This window comes from Actinia tenebrosa, unplaced genomic scaffold (assembly GCF_029948245.1).
Source record: "Actinia tenebrosa isolate PJP-AT-01 unplaced genomic scaffold, QUT_ActTen_1.0 PGA_scaffold3__52_contigs__length_22856419, whole genome shotgun sequence".
Classification (NCBI taxonomy): Eukaryota; Metazoa; Cnidaria; class Anthozoa; order Actiniaria; family Actiniidae; genus Actinia; species Actinia tenebrosa.
This window is the reverse complement of record NW_028292580.1, coordinates 21,676,297-21,700,970: the sequence shown is the minus strand read 5'-3', so window position 1 is coordinate 21,700,970 and position 24,674 is coordinate 21,676,297. Positions and strand designations below refer to the sequence as shown.

Genomic DNA, 24,674 nt, shown 5'->3' with positions numbered 1-24,674 from the left:
TCGCTAGCAGATGAGAAGTGCTAATACGGTCTCATTCCAAGTATGGTCTTTTCCCGTATCGCGCACGTTCTTCTCGCGCATTTAGTCGAGTCTCGTGATCAGAATTTTTACAACATTAAAAGATTACTGCCAGCTAATTTAAATCTAGTCCAAACGGCTGCAAAAATTTTCTTACGCTCGCTTCGAATAGATATCGATCTCAATAACGAATATCGACTAAAAAATCATAAAACGTTTCAAAAATGCTTCAAAAAATCAGTCACTTCAAAAGCAATATAAAAGGCGCCTCGTTGGCTCACTTGCGCGCGCTTTGGTGCAGAAGATAAATTCCTAGTTGGGCTCCCTGTGTCGAGCCAGGTTACCCAGATATGTTCCATGTGCAAGAGCCAGAACTGCTTCAATACACCTAATGTTTTTGCTACATCCTGCGTAAATATTATATAAACTAAAAGAAATATAAGAAAAACTGGTTAAATTCGAAGGTTGGTATCTAGTTTTGTAAAGAATTTTTTACCATGAATGTTTTTATTCTTTAATTTTAGACAAATTTAATTCGCGCGGTTTGACTGATATTTTGAAAAATGTTCATCGAGTTTATTCGTTTAAATTTGTGTTACTGAGTATTTTGTATTATTCAGAGGTATTTTAAAGGCATTCTCCTTCATTTAGAAAATTTGTAAAGTATTTAAAATCTGCATGATCTGAAACCACAGATGTTATATCCAAGCTTCCATTAGCAAGAAGCTTTTCCTAAAATCCTTTCACAGTCAAATTGTCTTGCTTTTGCATTAATTTTGTTACGTTATTTTTCCTAACATATTAAGTATGTGAAGAGAAATCCTTTACATAATAATGCCTCCAAAGAAGAACCCCTTAGGGGATGCACGCAAGAGGTTGCAGGAAAAGATTGACAGCATTAAAGAACAGTCTGATTACATTATACAAGTGTTAAATACTACCGTTAGTAATGTAAGTATCATTAGGATATGTGCAGATCTTATGCATTAAATCCATATTCCAAAGGCTTGCGAACACAAGCTGGAATATATATCTTGAAAGTGGTTAAACCATGTCTGTGTACCAATGCAAGAATGGTGGTGACCTTGCAATGAGAGAGATCTTTCTAACACCTTGGACAATTATTCATGTCTCTATCATTGCAAGGTCACTGCCATTTTTTCTTATATGCACAGGCATGGTTCAGTGATCTTTCGATCTTTCTTAACTGATGTGCACTACAATGCATGCCCACGCATGCATAATCCATTATTACATAGTCATGCTAAAAACATTTCTAAATAGAGGCTTTGCAGCATCACATGATGGCAGCTATGACAGGAGGCACAACAATAGTCTTTTTCCCCTGGGAAACTGAATTCTTTCTCATATAATTCAGATTAGACCAGATTCAATTATTCTTGCCTCTTGTCATGGCTACTGTCATGTGATGCTGCAAAGCCTCTATACAATAGCAAGAGTCTCCTCATCTCAAACCTTCTGGGACGAGAAAAATGGTTTGAAATAACAGGGTGCTCAAGATATCCTGGGTAAAATTGTATGGTGGCATATTAGTCCACAGGACGCTGCCTCAGGCTCAAGATAAATGGAAGTGAGATATTATTTACAATTAATGGAACTACACATTATTGATTCTGAGATCTACTTGTCTTATTGATTTAGGCAGTAGACCCTGCTGTTGAGTTGTTAAACCAAAAGGAGAGAAAAAAGTTCTTTAACAAGTATTCCCAAGTGAGTCAGGGCCTTGAGAAGTGTTTGGATTTCCTCCTGGTATTGAGTGATTCTGTTGATAATCCAAGAGATGGTAGTGATGAATCAGGTATAAAATTAATATTACTAGTTTATTAACGTAATTACTAGCTAGCTAGTAATTACGTTAATAAAGAACAGGGCCTAAAGTAACAGTCAGTCATTGGAGAATGTCCAGCCAGAATTGGAGTCAGTTGTCTGGTCAAATTTTTCCCTTGCCGATCATTTTGACCAGTAACGTTGAGCCAGAAATGAGATATGACTGAAGTAAAGGACTACTTTGGCTGGTGATCATGACTGGCGACTGACTGGCTGTTATTTTAAATACTGAAAGAACCATGCAAAAACAAAAAAAAAGGTTCAAAATTTAAGTGTTAATTTAAAAGCGGACCTTATAGTATGTTGGCTTTGGCAGTTAGCATATGTTGCGACCAATACTAGCGCCCCAAAATGACCTAAATATGGGTTTGATGACATAGAATAAGACTAAAAAATTGTATTGAGTACCACTCTGTGTTTAGGACGTGATTAGTGTCACAGCAACAGAAATATAGTTCTTGTTTTTTTACCCCCCTGTTTCTTAACTGGTTTTACAACCATCTCTCCCCATAAGGGAATTTTCAGAGAGGTTTACCCTACATGCACTACTACTACATTATATTTACACAAAATAAACCCTTTGGGGAAGGGAGAGAAGGGCAGGGAAATGATGTGTAGGGAGATATAATCATAAACCAGTGTTGGTAATGTGTCGGACAAGTGTTGGTTAAGTGTTGACTGTTCGTTGGCTGACAGTAGCGCGTCCACCGTCAACTGCCAGGTGTTTTCCTATGCCACCATGGGCTCTAGTTTCCCTCACTTAGTAAGAAAAATTCTTGTAGAGATTCTCAGAAGTAGAAACAGATATGAAGTTTTCTGCATTGAATCAGGATATAACTATATATAGTTTTTGGTAGAATTTGCTTGTCTTGAATGAATATTATTATGCATCATATTATTCATTAATTATATATTAACTCTTTACAATTTGTAATAATTTTGATGAACTTTTACAGGTTCCCATGATGATGAAGGTGATTCCAGTGATGAACAAAAAGATGTTAAGACAAAAACGAAGAAAGATAAAGAGGATGTTAGATGTGAAAGAGAAGGTAATGCTGCCAAAGTATTTATTTGCTACTTTATACTTGTATTGATAAGTAGTTGCTTGGATAAGCATAATAATAAAAAAGACAGTGATAGGAAACATATAGTCTTTATTTCATGATGTTTCGGTGCCATCATGACTCCATTATCAAGTGATAGTGAATTACCTGTCTTTTTTATACTTGTAGTCAGTAGAACAAACAAAATTAATTATTCTACAAAACTTCAAATTTTATCGGTAACCCTTGAAACAACCTTTGAGGTGATCCCAGTGCAAGGCTAACTCACAGATCAAACTCTAAACAACCTCTGGGCTGAACAAAGTAAGGGCACAGCTACTTTAACCTACACATCAAACCTCTGGGCTGATCAAAGTTGGGAAATACCTAACTAACATATCGAACCCTGAAATAACCTCTGAGGTGATAAGATTAGATTTAAAGTATTGCTAACTCACAGTTAAAATTTTAATTTAGCATCATACTTCACGTAGGTTTTGTGGATTGGGGGGGGGGGGGGGGGGAATGAAACCATAGAACCTGAAGAAAAACCCTTGATTCAATGAAGAGACCCAACAAACTTGCAAAGCCCAATCCAGGACTCACACCTGACCCTCCAGATGTGAGAGGCAAGTGTACTTCTGCTACGACATCTTGATTCCCTGATATAGAGTTAGACTTTGATGCTCATCTGCCTACACCAATACTGTATGTACCTTTGTTGATAGTTAAAGAGTTTGAAAGTGTAAAGACAAGTACAGTCCAAGAAGAGAAGCCAGCAAATGAAGAAAAAAACATGAAAAACCAAAATAATTTGTCTAACAACCTAGGGAGCAATTACACAAAGACTGAATCAGAAAACAAGGTAAACTTATGAAACACAATAAAAGGATGGGGGGAGGCAGGCGGCAGGGGGGAGGCTGCAAGAAGGGGCGACAGCAAGCAGGATAGGGGGCAAGGAGGCGAGGTGGAAGAGAGAGGGATGGACAGGTGAATGGAGATAGGAACAATGGACAAAAGAAAAGTAGACTTAGGAAAATAATAAAAAAATGTAAGGAATGGATGGAGAGAAGGATTGATGGATGGATGGATGGGTGGATGGATGGGTGGACGGATGGGTGGATGGATGGGTGGATGGGTGGATGGATGGATGGATGGACAATGGACAATGGACAAAAACAAAGTACACTTATGAAAATAATAAAAAAATGTAAGGAATGGATGGAGAGAAGAAATGATGGATGGATGGACAATGGACAAAAACAAAGTACACTTATGGAAATAATAAAAGAATGTAGGGAAGGCAAGGGGAGAAGGATTGATAGATGAATAAATGGATGGATGAACAATGAACAATAACAAAGTAGGCTTATGAAAACTATAAAAGAATGTAAGGAAGGGAGGGAGAGAAAGGAAAACAAGGGAAACGATGAAAGGCCGGATGGAGGGAGGAGTGGAGGACAGATGGGCTGTTGGGTATCTATGATAAATAAACTATAATAACTGTTGGGTATCTATGATAAATAAAATGTAACAAAAAGGGAAAATGAATGGAGAAGTGAAAAATGGAGGAATGAATGAATAAATGGGAAATGGAATGAAAGTATGAATCTACTGCCAAATCCATGCACAGCAAGTTTTTGCTTTTTGCCAGATGTTTTTAAGGAAATGAAAAACTATGCCAAATGCTTTCTGTTTATGATGAGACAAGGTGGTGCAAAAGGCTTGATTCCATCAAAGTATAGAACAATAAGGAGACATATTGCGCTAGGATGCTGAATTATTATTTTTTCTTTCCTTCGATCAAGGGTGCGTCATGTGCTTCAAGGTCATCAGACTCGACGCAATCCAGAAAAAATCAAAAGTCTCTTCAAAAAAGCAATCAAAAACCCATTCAAAAACAGATCAAAAGTGGAGAAAATCAACTCCACCAAAACAAATTTTCTGTCTGTGATGATAATTCACAAAATATGGAAGTAGATACAAGAGAAGGAAGTACCAAAACTCCACAAACATCAATAAATAGTTCTTCTATTTCTCCACTTCAAGAATCTGCCATCAAGAGATTTGTCCCTGCACAGGTCAAGATGCCCCAGGCATACCAAGAAGAACAGAGGAAAATTGACGACAAGACAGGTAGGAAATCTACCATGCAGGCAAGTACCCTGCAGCCCAGCTTGGGAGGAAGTCTGCCCGATGTATCGGGGGCTGGAAGGATGTCGCCTGCACAAGGGCAGAAGGACAGACAAACCAGTACCCTGCAGCACTGCTTGGGAGGTAGTCAAACCGATGTATCAGGGGCTGGAAGGAAGCTTCCTGCACAAGGGCAAAAGGTTGTTAAAGCTTCCAGAAGAGATTCTGCAACAAAAGGTATGAATCTAATATAATCTTGTCTAATATTGTCTACTTATACTTTTCGTTTTTTGGCGTGTTGGTCAAATAGTAGCGTATCTTAGTCATTTGCAAGTTGTGGATACACGAAGCGTAGAAACGAGTTATTGTGAGGGGTCTCGATATGCAAATGTGTCACTGACTCACTCACTACTTTCATAACTGATCGATAATTAAACGTATATCAATTGTCTTACGTCATATTCTTACAAACGTTACACGAAACCTATTCTCGTTCTTCTTACAAACACGGAGTTCTTATCCAATAAAGGCTTGAGTAGCTATTTATTGTATGAATGATTTCTGAAATTGAATATCTTCGAGAGAAATCAATGAGAGGGACAAGACATGAGGTAATCTAACACGTATAACGTCCCTGTTGTCAGGGGGATGTGAGAGTCAAAGCACAGGGAACCCAATATCTTAAGAGTGCAAGTAGGATTCATAGGATATCCACGAGTTTGCCATGCGGAAATTTGATTTAAATCAGATGTGGTATTGTAGGAAGGTAGAAAATAGTTAGTAATTATTATTAAAATACACCCAGAAAATGCATGAGAACAATTACTACTTCGATGGAAAACAATTAAAGAGAGAAAGAAAGAAAGAAAGAAAGAGAGAGAGAATCGGAGAAACTGCTAACGACGTGACCTGACTGATATTCGTGAAAAGACACTGAAGGCACTGGAGGACTAAAATGCTCGTGAAAGGTCACTGCAATAGACGACTTGTACTAACAGGTCACGTGACCCTACCTCCCTTAAAACGAGCAGTTATGTGAAAACGAACTTTAGAGATGAAACGAGCGAAGTTTCAGCTCATATTATTGACTATAGGATAAATGGCATAAAATATAAAATAGATTAATATATAAGGATTTATTTGGGAAAAAGTGCTGGCAAAGCTTTGCCATCCAGCATATTTTCCCATACAAATCCTTATAATATAATAGCATACAGAATAGGGGTTCACCAACGGGCGGATCAGGGCGGATCGCGGATCAACCCTAAGAATGACGTCAGCCTCATAAAATGACGTCACCCTCTTTATAGTGGCGTCACACCTCTTCGGATAGGTCATATCTATTTTTAGAACAACCCCTATTATGACGTCATAGGTTTTGAGAAGCAATCATAGCCGCTTCTGAGCATTCCCCCCCCCCCCCCCCCCCTCTGGATAGGTCATATCTATTTTTAGAATCACCTCATAGGTCCCGAGAACCAATCAGAAGCCGTTTCGAAAACTCCGGTGCTCTCTCTATCCCGTTTTGGATAGGCTATATCTATTTTTAGCTCACTCTTACACCTTAACTTTGGCTTTGTCTTCAAAAGGGAGAAAAATGGGGTGACACGAATACGAAAATGTATACATTTTTGGGACAAAACATGAGACCGAGGCAAAATGCAGTGGAGCGAGAAATTTAAGTCAAAATCTTGTCAGTTGACGGGTATAGTTAAACAAAGAGATACGACTACATTATAATAGTTCCTTGTATAGTTTATTTATTTTATACGTAGAAAAGTACTACAGTGTGTATATTGACAACTAATTAAATGAGTTACACGAGCGTATGTTTTTTAAATAAATTGTCCTGCTTTTACAGTGTCTTCCAACCTAGATCGCTTAACTTTATACACAGCACCGTCTTCTACTAACAACAGTTTTCGTTTCTGTCCTTTATGTTCTACGGATTGGACATCTAGGACTTTAAAAAACTTTCGCTTGTTGTTTGGTGGTAAAAGGGTTACTTTGTCATAGTGTAGGACACCAGCCCAATCACCAGTTTGTACAATTTAACAGAGGGCAAACTTTTTACGAGTAGTGGAGTGTTTCGTTTTGGTTATTATTATTATACTTCCATATGCAAGCTTGCTCTTTTTGCTCCTCTAAGTCTTCTCCAGCCTGGTAAACTGCTCCATCATCTAACTTGACAACAAGTTTTTGCTGCCCATAGTGATCACAATATCCCATAGCCTGTACAGTACACCTCGACCCTAATGGTAGTTCTGCTAAGTTTCTTATGTGCTTGTATGGCACCATGTTCTCTCTCGTAATAATTGGAAGGGTGAGTTGACAGTTTTCTGTCAAAACCGTTTGCATCTTAGACTTCTGTTCTTCTATTTCTTCCAGTAGTTCCTCTCGCTTACTCTTGACGCCGTGTTTTTCCATTTGCTCAGTCACTTTGATATTGCAATAAACTATAATATTTCTCTGTGGTGTTCGACCCCATCCTGTAATAGTCAACACCGCGAGCGGTTGGTTGAATAGTGTTAAGTAATTGCGTTTAGGGTCTCGTATTTTTTCCTTTTCTTCGTCAGAGAGATTTCCTTGCAGGTATGTTTCAATCTGTTTGTTGGAGTAGCAGACGCCCAAACTCCCCGTTTGGTCGGTTTCTACCAACATGATATACTTCTGCCCATACTGGGTCTGTGTCTCACGCATTGCCATGACATTCTAAGAACCTAAGGAAATATCTTTTAGCTGTATAATTTGGTTATTGGAAAATGTGCTGCTATAATTGTCGAGCACCTCAAGTCTTTTCTGTTTTTCTGCAATTGCAGTTTCGAAAGGTTTTCTGTTTTCTTGTATATACTTTGCTGCTTCTTCCGTTATACTGCGCAGTTGCTGTTGACGTTCTCTTTCGGTCACTTTAGGGTTCCTGGTTGTCTTAATCTCTGGTAGTTTAACTTGCAATATTTCTGTTTTGGAGAGTTCCAAATCAACTTTACAGTTTTTGTTTCCTTTGATTTGGGCAAGGTATAGTGTACAGTGCTCGTGTGGAACAAGACCCGCATTCTCTAACAACAGCGTATTGACTTCCTTACTCCCATCGTTACAACAATAGACGCCTCCTTTGGACACGAGGCGAGTGGTATGATCTGTGCGACCATCGCTGCTACTCTTAAAATAACGAAAGCCGGAAATATCGAGAAGTACGTCTTTTTTCTTCTCTGTTTTAGTTCCGCTTGTGGTCTTGACACAGTCAGAGACTTCGATTAAGTCAATTGGTTGCCTAAACACCAGGATTCTTTCTCTGACCATTTATCCACAAATTGTCCATTTATGTTTTGTGTGATCTCGTTGTAAGTATATACCATTAATCCAATATCGCGAGCACGATCAACCACAACTGAACTATGCAACATCGAGTAACAGTAAGCCTTCCATGTATCTGCATATGGAGTGGAATAGACCAGGTTTGGTGGTACATATTGTGCAATGCGAGTGAGTGTCCTCCATAAAACCGTCACTTGGGAGATTATCCTTGCAGTAAAAAGTAACTTCTGCACGAGTCAGTCCTCGGTCTATAGCCAGATCGCGTGCTTTCGCAAGACGAGTCTCACCTTGGCACACCCAGTCCTTCCAGTGCTGACTAACTGTTTCTCTAACACTTTTGCTCTCCAGCATCTGCACCATCTTATTGTAAATCGTACAACGGGTTGTCATCCCGTTTACAGTTTCCATGTAGGTTAAACAGTTATTGCCTACGTGGTCACTGTTATCGAGGATTGTTCTATCACCATCTGCTGTGCAGCCCTGCATGCGAAAACCATTGTTTTCAGTTAGGTGGCCAATTATTTCGTCTTTGCCAAAACTTCCACTATAGTCCATTGTAATGTCAATGTTCTTAAATAAAAATGTTTCTCAACTTGTACTCGTCAGAGCGTAAAAACTCTAAAACGTCTTGATATTCTTCGTCTGCACAAGCAATTTTAAATTCTTGTGCGTAGTACAAAGTTCCCGCTGTCTCTTTCGATTTTATCCTCCCGTAAACCATCTCCAGCTTGTTGGTGCTTGGGCGTTTTTTTAAAGGCGACAAAGCGACTGCTTTCACCTTACGTTTTCGTAGGCCATGGAGGGTTAGCATATCTCGGATGTGCTTGTTAACCACACCAACTTCCGTGTAGGTTTTCTTAATGGTGACGAAGTAATCCGGGACGAGCACATAGAGCAGAAAGTTATCAACAAACTTCTCACTGCAGGTATGAAATCCAACTTTGTCTTGCCTTCCATACTTGTTAAAATTGAGAGAACCAGTTGTGTTAAGAAAATTTTCTTTATCGATCTTCTCCAAAAACACAGTACTCTTGTTGGAACGGCCAAGGAGAGAACGTTTGGAAGACAGACCCAAAGCTTGCATATTGTCAGGATAGAGCGGATATTTTTCAGGAGATGTTCACTGCACGAAATCGTAACGTAGAATGAGAAAAAAACACAGACGAAGCTTTATTTAATACGCACTTTCTGCAAGCTAATCAGTTTTTACAATGACGTAAAAAGATCAAACAATGAAAGAATCAAACAAGTTTGGACATGCTTGTATAGAAAAAAGGATCTATAACCAAACGGGCCATCGGGCCTTATGGGGCCACAAAATGCCACTTCGGGCCAAATCGGGCCTAATAAATACATACAACACAATATAAAGCTTCCATTTTCCGTCAGTCACTGGTCAAGTAAATATGGGTCGAACGCAACTGTCCTGTCTTTGGATGTGGAAGCACCAATCTTGCTCGACTAGCAAATCATCTCGATCAAGTCCACCGTATGGACACCGACGAACGTGCCAAATGGTTAAAATGGAGTAAAATCGGAATATGTGCGCCTTTAGAGGATGAAGAAACTAGAGCAGATAACAAAGAAACATGTATAGAGAAGACTTTAGAAAGACTTATTAAGCGACAAAAGGATATGGAAACAAACTTTAATAATTTCCTCAGAGTACCACTTGGAAAATCTGTAGTACAAAAGCGAAAAACACCACTGCCTACGAAAAAAGAGCAACGCTTAACAGACAAGAAAGATATAATTGCAAAGAAGTGGTTGACTTTGTAATTCGTAAATAATTCGTATATGCTACCGATTCTGGTATCCAATCCGTAGAACATAAAGGACAGAAACGAAAACTGTTGTTAGTAGAAGACGGTGCTGTGTATAAAGTTAAGCGATCTAGGTTGGAAGACACTGTAAAAGCAGGACAATTTATTTAAAAAACATACGCTCGTGTAACTCATTTAATTAGTTGTCAATATACACACTGTAGTACTTTTCTACGTATAAAATAAATAAACTATACAAGGAACTATTATAATGTAGTCGTATCTCTTTGTTTAACTATACCCGTCAACTGACAAGATTTTGACTTAAATTTCTCGCTCCACTGCATTTTGCCTCGGTCTCATGTTTTGTCCCAAAAATGTATACATTTTCGTATTCGTGTCACCCCATTTTTCTCCCTTTTGAAGACAAAGCCAAAGTTAAGGTGTAAGAGTGAGCTAAAAATAGATATAGCCTATCCAAAACGGGATAGAGAGAGCACCGGAGTTTTCGAAACGGCTTCTGATTGGTTCTCGGGACCTATGAGGTGATTCTAAAAATAGATATGACCTATCCAGAGGGGGGGGGGGGGGGAATGCTCAGAAGCGGCTATGATTGCTTCTCAAAACCTATGACGTCATAATAGGGGTTGTTCTAAAAATAGATATGACCTATCCGAAGAGGTGTGACGCCACTATAAAGAGGGTGACGTCATTTTATGAGGCTGACGTCATTCTTAGGGTTGATCCGCGATCCGCCCTGATCCGCCCGTTGGTGAACCCCTATTCTGTATACTACTAATAATCGATTTTATATTTAATGCCAAATTTCCTATTTCGCTTGTTATGAGCTAAAACTCGCCTTCCTACTAATATCGGGGTGCTTTTTAACTCGTGGATACGCGAAGCGTAGAAACGAGTTATTGTGAGGGGTCTGAATATGCAAATGTGTCACTCACTCACTCACTCACTAAGATGTTAGCAGATCGATAATTAAACGTTTGTCGATCGTCTTACGTCATCCGATCACGAATGTTACACGACACTAACAAGCACAAAGCTCTTATACCTTATAGATTACTTTGATATTTATATGAGGAAACGAAATGTTCGTGTTCCATGTGGGATACATTTCTATCACTTGTAGACGCCGTGGGGGCCCACTGTGCATGCGCACACTCGCACATAGTTTTATCTTCGAATTATTCATATTAAAAGAATCAAGGAAAGATGCAAGTTGAAGTAAAATTATACAATTAACGCCTGAAATAAAATTTCAATGAGTTAGACCTTTTTTTCTGATGTATTTGAAAAAAGTAAACAAAAACGCTTATTAGGTACAACGTCAACATTTCGATTTCAGACTGAGACTCGTAGATCGAGCCGGTTATCGAAAAAATTAATTAGAACTCAAGAAGAGAGTCTGATTTCAAACTCTGGAGGACTTTATTCTCCATAGAGACAGCTCAAAGTCACGGCGGTATTCAGCAATAAAATCTCATAAACTCGATCGAGCGAAGTTTGATCAACAGTTGTATTTCAATACTAAGTGACTTCTTAAGAAAATAATCAATCAGTGTAGATGTACGTAAATCGTAGAAAAAATAGCAAAAGACGAAAAAAAGACCAATTCCAATGAAGTTTTGAAGGAAGTTCAGCCAGTTTTGTCATTTAAATAAGCCGTTCTGAATAAAAAGTAGATTGATCGCTACGCATTACAAACAGCCGAAGCAATGCTCAGATTGTATGTTGAAATGTGCGAAGGCCTACGAGAATTCGCCCCAATAAATAATCATTAATTTACCGACTTGGATGAAGACAAAATAAATAGCATTTTCTAAGCGTATTTCTGTAAAATATTTGCTTGGTTCACAGTGTAAATAAGTAGTTTCATTCGAAACAAATGTAGGAGCCGTGACCCCTGAAGGTCAGGATAAGTAGTAATGTAAATCAACACGCATAACGCAACGCTTTATGTGATCGTCCCGATTGTATCATAAACGGCCGATTATCTTGTATTCAGTTTTGAGCTCGTAGGTCGAATGTTTGCTGGAATAAAACACACAGCCCGCCTTTGAAATTAAAAACAGAGAAAGCGTTTTCAAATAGATCTTCTTCCAATTAATATACTCTATACTTGACTTAGTTGACTCAATCGAAGTCGCGAAGTCGTCTTTCGTATTTAAATTGAAGTTCAGACAATTAATTCATCACAGAATTCGCTTCCAAACTAAACAAAATAGCGAAGAACTAGGTGTTAAAAGGAAAATAAAAAGGACGATTACTCATCTTACTAGATAAATTGAGTATTTAAAATATTAAATCGAGCGAAATATTTGGAATCCTTTGAGAATGTCAACAAGCATAAGGAGGGCACAGGAAGACCAATCTTCGAAAAGTGCAACAAGTATCCACGAGTTCGCCAAAGGGCGTTTGATTTCATTTCTTTTGTTCATTTTAACACAGCTGCTCGTAGAAGTAGGGTCACCTGTTAGTGCAAGTCGTCTATTCCTTCGAAAAAGAATAAACACTTTAGAAAATTAGATGGTATTTTTAGAAGCAAAAACAAAAGCATTGTATTGGTTTCCGGGCCTTTTTACGTCCAAAATATTGAGCAGACCCTGGAAACCAGGAACTGCATATAAGCGTGTTTAGTTTCCCAGAATGTTTATAACTCTCAAAGCTCATAAAGATAACAGATATACAAAACGATCTTAAGCTTGTGAAATAACGGCTTCTTTGATTAGCTATGGGAAACATCGGAAGTCAGCCTTCGACGTTAAGCGACGAGGAAAGAAACCGCCTAGATGAAAATCTTGAACGGATGGAAAGAAATGAGAGAACGACGTTAAGCGACGAGGAAAGAAACCGCCTAGATGAAAATCTTGAACGGATGGAAAGAAATGTGAGAATCACCTCCAAAAGCCATTTTGTATCGAGCGAGTATTACCAAAAACGTGCTCAACGACTAGACTTTCTTACGACGATAGTATTACCTACTTCAGTTGCAGGACTAACGGCGATAGTATTACCTACTTCAGCTGCAGTACTAACGGCGACAGTATTACCTACTTCAGTTGCAGGACTAGCGGTTAGCTTTAATACATCCAAAAGAATTGGCGTTGCGTTCAGTGTTATTGGTTTGGTCCTCGGTGGTTTTCAAAAACTCGACAAAAGTTCAGATTATCACCCATCGAAAATGCAGGCAAAACACTTTGATGCGGGGATCGGGCTACAATCTTTCCACAGCGAGGTGATGCTGTTTCGTCAGCTTCGTCTGAAGGAGAAAAGTTTGACAGTAAAGGAATTGAGGAAGGAATACAGAGAACTTATCAAGAAGAAGGAGAGGTTTGATAAGGTTATTCCAACTGACACATGGGCATACAAGTGCGTGAAGGCTCAAATTTTGGAAAATCAGAAGGAAAATGACAAAGAAAACTAAATAACGTAACAATGTTTCGGGAAGTCGGAAAAATAGAAAAACAGAAAGATGTTTAGTTTCATGCACTCAGCATGTGGCGTTTTTTGTTTTTAAAAGAAGAAAAATAGAATTCGCACAGCATTATAATAATTATTTGCATAACAATGTACGTCTGTAATTCCATATACCACCGATCATCTGAGAACCGAACTGCTTTGAATTCTTTTTTTTTTTTTTTTTTTTTTTTGCACGTACAAACAAGATAGTCAATGTGCTTGATTTTTTGTTGCCTTATAGATGTTTTACTTCTAACTTTAAAAAAATAAACTTGTTTGTCTTTTCTTGCGTGATTAAAATTATGATGTATAACATGTTATAGTAGACAGTCTCGTCCACTTGTTATGTCTTGTTTTGTGCAAAGTTTCATTAATTATTTCTACAGTGGTTGGTAAAAGTAAAGTAAACGAATACCCCAAACACCACCTCTATCAATAATATTCGCCAGACAAGAATTTCTCTTAAGCATATTTGAAAATTTGAATAACGGCTAAAACTGATCGTTGATCCTTGCTCCATCCTTGCTTGTTAAGGAATTTTACATCGTTTTTTTTTACAAAGATTGCGCGATAAACCGACTGGTGAAAGAGTAAGGTGGGAGGGGATTCGCGAAGCGCAGAAACGAGTTATTGTGAGGGGTCTCAATATGCAAATGTATTACTGACTTTAAGGGAAGAAGGGTCACGTGACCTGTTAGCGCAAGTCGTCTATTCCTTCGAAGTAGAAGAATAAACACAATTTAGAAAAGTAGATGGTATGTTTAGAAGCTATAAAAGCTACTATTTCACCTCACATGGAACCAAAAGCATTGTATTAGTTTCCGGGCCTTTTTCGCGTCCAAAATCAATTGAGCAGACCCTGGAAACTAGGAACTGCATTGAAGCGTGTTTTCCCAGAACACAGAACATAAAGATGACAGATATACAAAACGATCTTGTGAAATAACTGCTTCTTCGATTAGCTATGGGAAACACCAGAAGTCAACCTTCGACGTTAAGCGAGTTGGAAAGAAACCGCTTAGATGAAAATCTTGAACGGATGGAAAACAATGTGAGAATTACCTACAAAAGCCATTTTGTATCGAGCGAGTATTACCGAAAACTTGCTCAAGGACTAGACATTCTTACGACGATAGTATTACCTACTTCAGCTGCAGGACTAGCGGTTAGCGTTAATACATCCAAAAGAATTGGCGTTGCGTTGAGTGTTATTGGTTTGGTCTTCGGTGGTTTTCAAAAATTTGACACAAGTTCAAATTATCACCCAGCGAGAATCCAGGCAAAACACTTTGATGCGGGGATCGGGCTACAGTCTTTCCACAGCGAGGTGATGCTGTATCGCCAGCTTCGTCTGAAGGATAAAAGTTTGGCAGCAAAGGAATTTATGAAGGAATACAGAGAACTTATCGAGAAGAAGGAGAGTTGTGATAAGATTATTCAAGCTGAGACATGGGCATATGTGAAGGCTAGAAACAGGGATGACCATTTTAAGTCAACATGGAGGAAAAATAATAAAGGTCAAATTTTGGAAATTCAGAAGGAAAATGACAAAGAAAACTAATTAAACAACGTAAAACATTTCGCGAAGTCGGAAAAGTAGAAAAATGTTTAGTTTCATGCACTCAGCATGTGGCGTTTTTTGTTTTTAAAAGAAGAAAAATAGAATTCGCTCAGCATTATAATAATTATTTGCATAACAATGTACGTCTGTAGTTCCATATACCACGGATCATCAGAGAGCCGAACTGCTTTGAATTCGTTGTTTTTTACGTACAAACAAGATAGTCAATGTGCTTACTTGATTTTTTTTGCCTTATAGATGTCTTACTTCTAACTTTAAAAAAATAGTTTGTCTTTTCTTGCGTGATTAAAATTATGATTTATAACATGTTATAGCAGACAGTCTCGTCCACTTGTTATGTCTTGTTTTGTGCAAAGTTTCAACAATTATTTCTACAGTGGTTGGTAAAAGTAAAGTAAACGAATACCCCAAACACCACCTCTATCAATAATATTCGCTAGACAAAAGTTTCTCGTAAGCATATTTGAAATTTGAATACCGGCTAAAACTGATCCTTGATCCTTGCTCCATCCTTGCTCGTTAAGGAATTTTACAATTTTTTTTACAAAGATTGCGCGATAAACCGACTGGCGAGAGAGTAAGGTGGGAGGGGGGAAGGGTGGAGGGTCGCGGAAAGATCGTCAGTTTTAGTAAGTTACGATACCCTTGGCCTTAAATACACATAACCTTATGATCGTCACGCAACGTGTCGAGTTGCGTTTGAGATATTTAAGTTGTTTGCAATGAACAGATGACCCAAAACAACGACCCAGCATACATTAAGAAGCCCCGTTTACACTGGCGATTTTTGCTGTGATTTTTTTTTGGTATTTTGTCCATAATAAATAATTATTAAGAATTTACTTGTAAAAAATTTTTCAGGATACCAAGATTTTCCTAGACGAATATCTCTTTTAAAGGATGAGACAAAAGATTTCAATTTTTCCAAAAATTGCCACAAAAATCGCAGCAAAAATCGCCGAAGTCGCCAGTGTAAACGGGGCTTTAAGACCAAAATGGCGCATGGCCGAGTGTGTTAAATGAAAACGAGGCATCCAGGGCCAAATTCTAAGAAATAATATGTTGTCAATGCAAAGTTTATACTTGTTTACTTGTTCTGTCTTCCTTTTCTTCTTACATTCAGGAAATCGCTAGTTTTTGCAGCATCAATTTATAAGAAAATACTGTAAATTTGTAAATTTGGCCCTGGATGCCTCGTTTTCAACCGGCCGGGCGCCATTTTGGATTAAGGTGTATTAAATAAGAAAGGCAAAAGGGGAGTTTGGGGGGAAAGGGGGAGGGGTTTCGAGGAGGGGACTAGCGACAGGATTATTGACTCGTTTATTGCTATAACATTCTGTTAATATCGTTGCGTTATCGAAGTAAAATATTTGCTTTACCTTTTTAATATGATTACTCTCACTTCTGATTCCTTTTGCATAGAAGTCCTTTTTAATAATAGGAATCTATTGACATTAGGATTTTTAAAATTGTATTCATTGCTTGGATTTTCCCCCCATTGTTTTTGCTGTAGTATTTCATCTCAAGCAATACCCATTCACTAATGGTCAGTGTCTAGAGGTTGTAGTAACAGAAGTATTGAGTCCATGGGAATTGTGGGTACAACCGACTGGGAATGGATTCAACCTTCTTATGGAAAAAATGTGGTAAGAAAGAAAAAATGGATTGCTGATTCCTTCCTTCCTTCCTTCCTTCCTTCCTTCCTTCCTTCCTTCCTTCCTTCCTCCCTCCCTCCTTTCCTTCCTTCCTACCTCCCTTCCTCTTTTCCTTCCTCCCTCCCTCCCTCCCTCCTTCCCTTCCTCCCTTCCGTTCTTCCTTCCACCTTCCCTCGTTCTCTCTTTTGTTCTACCATTTTCATCTCCTAAGCTTCATTTACTTGTCGTTTTTTGTTGTATTTTCATTGATATTACAATATTGAACTACTCAACTCCTTGAAAAGGCGCAAAAAGAAACCATAAAATCATGCCGTTTTTTTGTCCAGAAATTAACGGCGATAAAACAAAAACAGCAACAACGACTTGTAACAACGACAATGAAACAAACCTTGGCTTCATTTTTATTGGTAGAGTCAACAAAAATGAAAGCGCGCTACCTGGGACAGAGTGATGTGGGCCATTAACCAATCAAAAAGTAGAACATTTAACGTAGAACGTATATGACCTCAAATTCAATCTATAAATACATAACATTGATTGATAAACCAGTTTGTTGTTTTTGATTCTTAAAAGAATCGTTTCAAGTGCGCATGCGATTTTATCCCGAATTTCTCACCTTTCGTTTAAACCATCGTTTGTTCTTAATTAAACAAAAGAAAAGTGAGAAATTCGGAATAAAATCGCATGCGCACTTGAAACGATTCTTAAATTACGACCTGGCTTATTTTTAATAATCTTGTTTTCTTCCCAGCATGCAGTTCGCCAAAGCAGCAGCATCGGGTTACAAAGGAGGCCTGTCGTCACCCCCCTCAGTAGGAGAGTATTGCTGTGCACGGTTTACTATTGATGACACGTGGTACAGAGCACGTGTTGTTGGTCTTCACCAATCAGAAGACCCGATGAAACAAACTGAAGGTTTGTTTTTATAGACATGCATCGATATGACATACGTGGTTAGCTTTTAGAACATCGAAATTAAATCGTCGTTCAGTGTTTAATAGCCATTGCCTAACAAACCTGTGGCCCCTCTTCCCATTAAAGAATTGGAATTCAGAATTTGATTTTTACGGAGGGAGGAAAAAAGGATAACCCGGAGAAACACCCTCGAAGAACAGGAGAGAACCAACAAACAACTCTACTCACATATGACACCGAGTCCGCGGATCAACAGGGTCGTATTCGTGAGAGCAAGCACTCCCACTGCATCTCATTACCAGCAACTAGAAAATGGTTTGTCCAAGGTCGTGTTTGTCTCACGGAAGGATCTATCTGTTCAAACAGGTCGTCGTCAACGAAATAGTAGCAGCAGCAGTACCAGTAGTCTCGATAACTCATACCCTGGGTTAGAGGTAGAGGTCCTGTGTATTGATGATGGTAACTGTGAACGGCTTCCTCTGAGCAGGTTAAGACCACTGGACGAGAACCTGGCTGTGGTTCCCTGTCAGGCACTGTGCTGTGCGCTGGCTGGGGTAAAGCCGCTGGTCCAGAATACTGTCAAGTCACAAGGTAAAGGCGCATGCGCCAAACGTGCCGCTGGTCTTGATTGCGTGATGAACAATGCTTTGATGTCCTAAGAAAGAAAAACTTCACCCTCGAGCCTGGTTCGCAAGAGCAACAAGTACCTGTGAACTACAGTAACGCAGACGCAAGGAATGGAAACGTTTTCATTTTCCTTTGCTTACGTTTGCGTTTTTAATGTAAAAACCGGAGAAAACGCAAACGCAAGCAAAAGTACGTTTGAACTACAGTAACGCAAACGCAAGCAAAAGTACCTGTGAACTACAGTAACGCTCGTGTTAATCAGGCTTTACTGCGCGCCGTAACACTCAGGATCGTAAAATATCTGAGTAGAAGGTGCCGTTTTTGCTCTAAAAACATGTGCACATGGTTAATCATGGTGGCTCGGATGACCGCGTAAAATGGCGGTCCCGTCTCATTTATAGACGTTAAGCAATATTCTGACAGTTGTGTTCTATTCTGTAGGTGATTCAGTGTGGAAAGAAGAAGCAATCGAATGGCTAAAAAACAAAGTATCTGGTACAAAACTACTGGCTTACCCAAGGAAGGCTGATGAAGATCCTCTCATCATGGTCGATCTATACTTTCCGCCGTCAGGAAGAAAAACCTCCAAAACAAAAGGGAATGATAGCACTTTACCAGGACTGCGGTATAGTATTGGAAATATCATGGTTATTGAAGGTTTTGCGCAGCGTGTTGATCAAGTGACCACACAGCCCGATTATAGCAAGAATACCAGTCCACGGTCTGGATTTAGTGAAGGCGTTTTGTCACGCTCCTGTAGTAGCATAAGTGTTGCAAGTCTACAGGGCTGCGCAATGCCTGTATTTGAAGAAGAGGAGGGTCCTGTCACACAGAGTAGGTCTGTCACGCAAGATAGCCCTGTCATTACACAAGCTGGTGCTATCACGAAAAGCTGTTCTGTGATAAGGGAGAGTTTCGCGACACACGGTAGTTCTGTCACGCAGAGAAGTGATTCAAAAGTCGAACAAAACGTTATTCGAGGTGTCAGTCCATCTAACACGACAGTGGCAAATCATCCGCAGAAAACTCATTCTAAAACTCTAAATCAAAGTGTCAAGCAACAACAAAATTCCAATCATTCCAAAGAACGTAGTACCAAAGATCCAGAGGTAAAGCCAGCAGTTACGCAGTTAACGCACAACAAAGAAATGGACAATGTTAGTGAAAATAATCTCGTGGTGAAAAGAGAGTCCCCACGACACCCCCCTGACGGGAGCAGTCTGACTGGACCGTTGGACGAACAGCAAGGTTGGTATCTTAGTAGCAGATATCCATTTATCCCCCACTCCTCCCTCCTTGATTTGTTATTTGCTTTTCGTAAATCGACCGTACAATAGAACTATCCCGAATTCGCTTGACTGACCACGAAACAATGGTTTGAAGTCGAGATTGAACTTGATTCTTTTATTCATCAAGTTCAACCTCGACGTGAAACCATTGTTTTGTGATCAGTCAAGCGAATTCGGGATAGGTCTATTACAACTTGCTTATGGCTGTAAGGCCCAGTTCATACGTCGAACTTTTCATGCGCCGAACCAAATGTTAAGAATTAAGATCATGAAAAGTACGACGTCTCAACCAATTACGTTCAACCATGATATTAAGATCGAACCAATCGTTAAGATCGACTGAAGCGGTCGGGAATTACGACTTCGGAGCTACTCTGATTCAAACGACGAACTTTTCATGAACCGAACCTAATGCATATATTATATTTAATCGCGAAATGCTTGACTTGGAAAAATCTAGTTGGATCGACTGAATTTGGAACGACGTCTGAATCAAAAGTAGATATTTGACGATCTTTGGTCGATCTTCGACGTGTTAGGTTCGGTTCATGAAAAGTTCGACGTATGAACCGGGCCTGAGTGTCAGCTTAAACTTGGCGTTTGAATGTCGCTCACGACAGTTGGTGAGGTAAAATTGTACCGTTTAAATTAACCTTAACAAGTAGCACGAACCGTAGGCGATTACTGTTACAAAGAACAAGTACTTTGTAGTTTGAAAGGGTCTTGCTCAGTTTTTTGAGACGCATAGCTTTGAACTAATCAGAGCGCGCTTAGCGAGTTGAATATATAACTTGATATTCCAATATATTATACTACAGACATGGATAACATGTGTCTTGAAGACAACAAAAAGCGCCTTTACCTTCCTTCACAAGATCAGCCTCTATTACTACAAGTCATGATGGCCGACGCTGTCTCTCCTAGTGAGTTCTTCGTCCATCTTGTTACACCAGAAGCTGTACTTCTCGCAGAACTGACTGAGGACTTGGATTCTTACTACAAAAGTATGTATAAAAAACTCAACCATTTTTATCAGATGCTACGCGTCGTATACGATTTCTCGAACGCAATATTTTTGTGCACGGTTTGTTTACGATGCCAAGATGGCTGCTATAACATTATGCAAGCCAGTACTTTATCAACTAAGTATTATTTTCTTCAGACCCTAAAAAGGACTTCTGGTCTGATCAAAGACATGGTAACTCACAGATCGAACCGGAATTTATATATCTGTGTTTTTTGTCTTTTTTCCCATTAGATAGTGACGTGACATCCACCCCCATAGATTATCGTCTCAGCATCGGAGACTACTGTTGCTCCAAGTTTACCGCTGACAACATGTGGTGTCGTGCGCAGGTCATAGATGTAAAGATCTCCTCCTCTCTGGGAGATGGACCGGAATCATTTTGCTCGCAAGATAGCGAGGCTGTGAGGGCTGATATTCATGTGTTTTATATTGATTATGGAAACTGTGAATGGATTTCCATGGAGAATACCAGACCGTTACTACCCAAGTTTAGGATACTCCCTGGATTTGCTGTCAAGTGTCGATTAGCTGGCGTGAGACCTGTCGTCATCCAAGGTGATACGTTGTCATGTTTGCATGATAAAACCATAGCAACAGACTAATCGATTAAATACTGTAATAGACCTCTCTCAAATTCGCTTGCTGGTCTGCAAGGTGTTTCCAAGTCGAACACTAAAAGGGCTAACTCACAGATTGAACCCCGAAACAACCTCTGGACTGATATAAGTCAGGGCATGGCTAACTCACAGATCAAACCCTGAAACCACCTCTGGACTGAACTAAGTCAGGGCATGGCTAACTCACTGTTTGAACCCCGAAACAACCTCTGGACTGATCAAAGTCAGGGCACGGATAACTCAATATTTTTCCATTTCAGACCACGTGTCATTCCCTAGGATTCCTTTGTAAGACACATGAATATGAATACAACTCAAACAAAAAATTATATTCTCAAGGGAATAACACGTGGTATGAAATGGGAAAACATTACGCCCAAGCCAAGTAGGTTTATTTACCAGGGTGGCTTTTGTTTACGTTTAGATGTAAACACAGCAATGTTGTCTAATGAAGAAGCTCCAATTCCTCGAGAACCTGAGAATTTAACTGCGGAGAAGAACGCAGCTGTACCTGCCGACGTTGATACCAATCAAGTGACACCAAATCTTCCCTCTAAATCTACGAAACCAAATCCTGGTGGTGAAGTAGATGGGAGAAAAGACAAGATAAAAGAGCAAGATGGGAAAAAAGACAACAAAGAAGAGCAAGTTGGGAAAGAACAAAACAAAGAAGAGCAAGTTGGGAAAGAACACAACAAAGAAGAGCAAGATGGGAAAGAACGCAAGAAAGAAGAGCAAGATGGGAAAGAACACAAGCAAGAAGAGCAATCGTTATTCAAGTTTACATCTGCAAAGTATAAAGGGAAATCGCCGAAAGGACGTCGAGGAAAGAAGTATCAGAAGATAGCGCTCGATAAGAATGTGGTGCAGCGAGCTGCAGGAGATGAATCAGGGGACAGTGAAATGAGCGATGGTTTAGTGTTTGATTGGCCTGAGGAGGAAGATGAGAGGACCAAGAAAAAGGGCGAAGAAGAGTCAGCATTACCGGTAAGAGTGTAGCATAAGATTATGTAATGCATGGATAGAGATGGAATTGCTCGAAAGTCATGGGTGATGATGATGGTGGTGTTGGTGGTGATGGTGGTGTTGGTGAAGTTGATGATGGTGGTGTTGGTGGGGATTATGATGACGGTGGTGGTGATGATGATGGTGGCGATGATGATAATGTTAATGATGAGCAGGAGGATAGTGATGATGAGGATGAGGATGTTTATGATGATTGTAATGATTAGTATGGTAGCGATTCTAGTGGTGATGATGATGATGATGATGCTAATGTTGTTGACGATGATGGTGATGAATATAGAAGCTATCATTTATTTTTTTTATGGTTATCGCAGGAAAAGTATCTTTTGCCAAGTCCAGACCAAGAGCTTTCTGAGCACATCAAACCTCCCGACACTCGAGAAAGTATCCAACATGAATGGAGTGAAGAAGCCATTGAACTGTTCAAGGGTCTGACAGGTGACGACAAGCCTCTCAGGGGAGTCATGGTACCGTGGAATGCGAGGGTCTATCAACAGGTATCCCAGGATGGTTGATAAAGATAATCCGACTTGTTGGGATAGGGGATGTGCACTGGATTTAGTAACAAGGGTAAAAGAAAGTGAACATAAGTGCCTTGAGGGGGAGGGGGAGAGGAAACTATCGAGGCTTGGTCCTCACAGGAAGCTCAAGATGGTGCACGATTTATTTTATTTTCTTCATCATTGGCCTTATTATTTCAGCAGCAGTAAGGGGGACTCGCGAATCGCCGGCATTGCCAAAAATCACAAATCGAAAAACACCAGGGGGGGGGGGGGGGGGGGGTTTTTGGAGCCGTGACGAGGCCCTACAGGGGGTCTTGCGCGATCGGGTGGCAGCGCGAAAAGTCCCTTACTGCTGCTCTGTTGGGTACTGCAAACGGAGGTTAAAATATTCCTTAGATATAGATGGACGCCATCAAGAGCATACGAAACAAAACTGTGCGTAAGCTAAGAACTCAGGTGTTGGATCGCCTGGACGCCGACTTTGCCTTCACAACATTTATGGAGGGAGATACAGATGAGACGATGAACGAAGAAAGAGCAGAAAGAATTATCGACATGATGCCCGAAGGTAACTACCGTTTGGAGTTGACGTTTATAAAGTATTTAGACGGCGAGTGGATAATCGAAAAGGGCCGTAATCCTATTCGGGCGTCAGGTAAGCAAAACCTGTTTGTCTTAAGTGAAAATACGCGCCCGGGAGCGTTAGTAGGCATTGACATGATGTTTTACGAGGTCGCTTACCCAGTTACTGTGGTCATTTACGGTGCGTACGAGATTAAGAAGCCCGACGTTAAGAAGCTCAAACCAATGCGACATCCAGGTAACTGTGTTGCGAAGTTAGTAAGAGAGTTCTTTGAGGACTCCACCCGTGGTAGTAAGTTAACTTTAAAGAGAAGAGAAGCCATCAGGAAATGGGAAAAAGACACACGTAAGGCCGGAGCCACCATAGACAACATCAAGAAGTTAGAGACTGCCTTAGAACGCCGCATACACGTAAAAGATATCACTGACGGGTTCATTTACCCAGGTACGCACAAATACGGAGGTAGAGGTGCCCCCATAATCATTTACCAACACAATGGACACGCTTGGCGAGAACTTAGGTTCCCCAAAAAGAAGGAAACTAAGGTCTATAAAGCTTCACCATTGATAGAATTAGTCCACGAAAACTCCGTTTGGTTGATGGATTCGGAAGGAAGTCAGTTTATGACGCAGGATGGTACTCTTTACCGCCCCGAAATTGAACACCAACGCATTCAAAGTGCCTGTGAAACCTTAGGGGAAGACTTCTCAGACGAGGTCCTTAGCTCTCGTAGTTTGGACTTCTTAGCCGCAAAGAAGAGGAACGGATGGAAGTCCACGCCTAAGGAATTCGCCGACATAGCCAAAGCCTGTGTAGAGCATGGTCATGGAGGTCTGTGGAACATGGAGTATGACGAAAACGAATACGTCTCCTTAGACATGAAACACTGTTACCCCGCAAGTTTTAAAGGATTGGGGGATTGTAAGGAGTATTATGACCGCTACGGACATCCAGACTCACAGTTCTTTCGTGTGTCCTTAGACGGCAGCTATGACGCCCCAGCTACGGGGTTTGTAAGATTAACCTCATGGAAGTTAGCAAAGGGCTTACACCCCATAATTTACGCGTGGTATGGTAAACATTTACAGGAGAAGGAATGGATTCCCGTGCCGTTGTTAAAGTTCTTTGAAGAGCATAAACTTATGACGTACACCGCCCACGAAGCCATATTGTGTCACTCCTCCTTCACAAAATGGTTACCTGAGCATAACCCCACCGCGCGGGTCGTCATAGGAAAGTTCACTCAGGGCGCA

The 24,674-nt window shown here is 40.0% G+C and overlaps 3 protein-coding genes across 3 annotated transcripts in view; all 3 read left to right on the top strand.

Annotated features, from left to right (window-relative positions):
* Positions 1-370: 370 nt before the first annotated feature.
* The window catches only part of LOC116295679 (uncharacterized), a 52,795-nt gene continuing 28,491 nt past the window's right edge, over positions 371-24,674 (top strand). Inside the window, exons 1-14 of the mRNA XM_089035642.1 lie at positions 371-482; positions 825-969; positions 1,681-1,837; positions 2,823-2,918; positions 3,641-3,777; positions 4,721-5,282; positions 16,693-16,825; positions 17,586-17,749; positions 18,116-18,340; positions 18,818-19,624; positions 20,484-20,669; positions 20,924-21,247; positions 21,734-22,296; positions 22,650-22,832. Of these exons, the coding sequence (XP_088891768.1) occupies positions 853-969; positions 1,681-1,837; positions 2,823-2,918; positions 3,641-3,777; positions 4,721-5,282; positions 16,693-16,825; positions 17,586-17,749; positions 18,116-18,340; positions 18,818-19,624; positions 20,484-20,669; positions 20,924-21,247; positions 21,734-22,296; positions 22,650-22,832 (3,654 nt within the window). The 5' untranslated portion in view covers positions 371-482; positions 825-852. The remainder of the gene's footprint in view (positions 483-824; positions 970-1,680; positions 1,838-2,822; positions 2,919-3,640; positions 3,778-4,720; positions 5,283-16,692; positions 16,826-17,585; positions 17,750-18,115; positions 18,341-18,817; positions 19,625-20,483; positions 20,670-20,923; positions 21,248-21,733; positions 22,297-22,649; positions 22,833-24,674) is intronic.
* LOC116295680 (uncharacterized) lies at positions 12,775-13,915 on the top strand. Its single transcript, XM_031703580.2, has one exon. It carries the CDS (start codon positions 12,870-12,872, stop codon positions 13,560-13,562), a length of 693 nt encoding a protein of 230 aa, XP_031559440.1. The 5' UTR covers positions 12,775-12,869; the 3' UTR covers positions 13,563-13,915.
* Positions 14,320-15,488, top strand: LOC148908898 (uncharacterized). The gene has a single exon (XM_089035646.1). It carries the CDS (start codon positions 14,562-14,564, stop codon positions 15,156-15,158), a length of 597 nt encoding a protein of 198 aa, XP_088891772.1. The 5' UTR covers positions 14,320-14,561; the 3' UTR covers positions 15,159-15,488.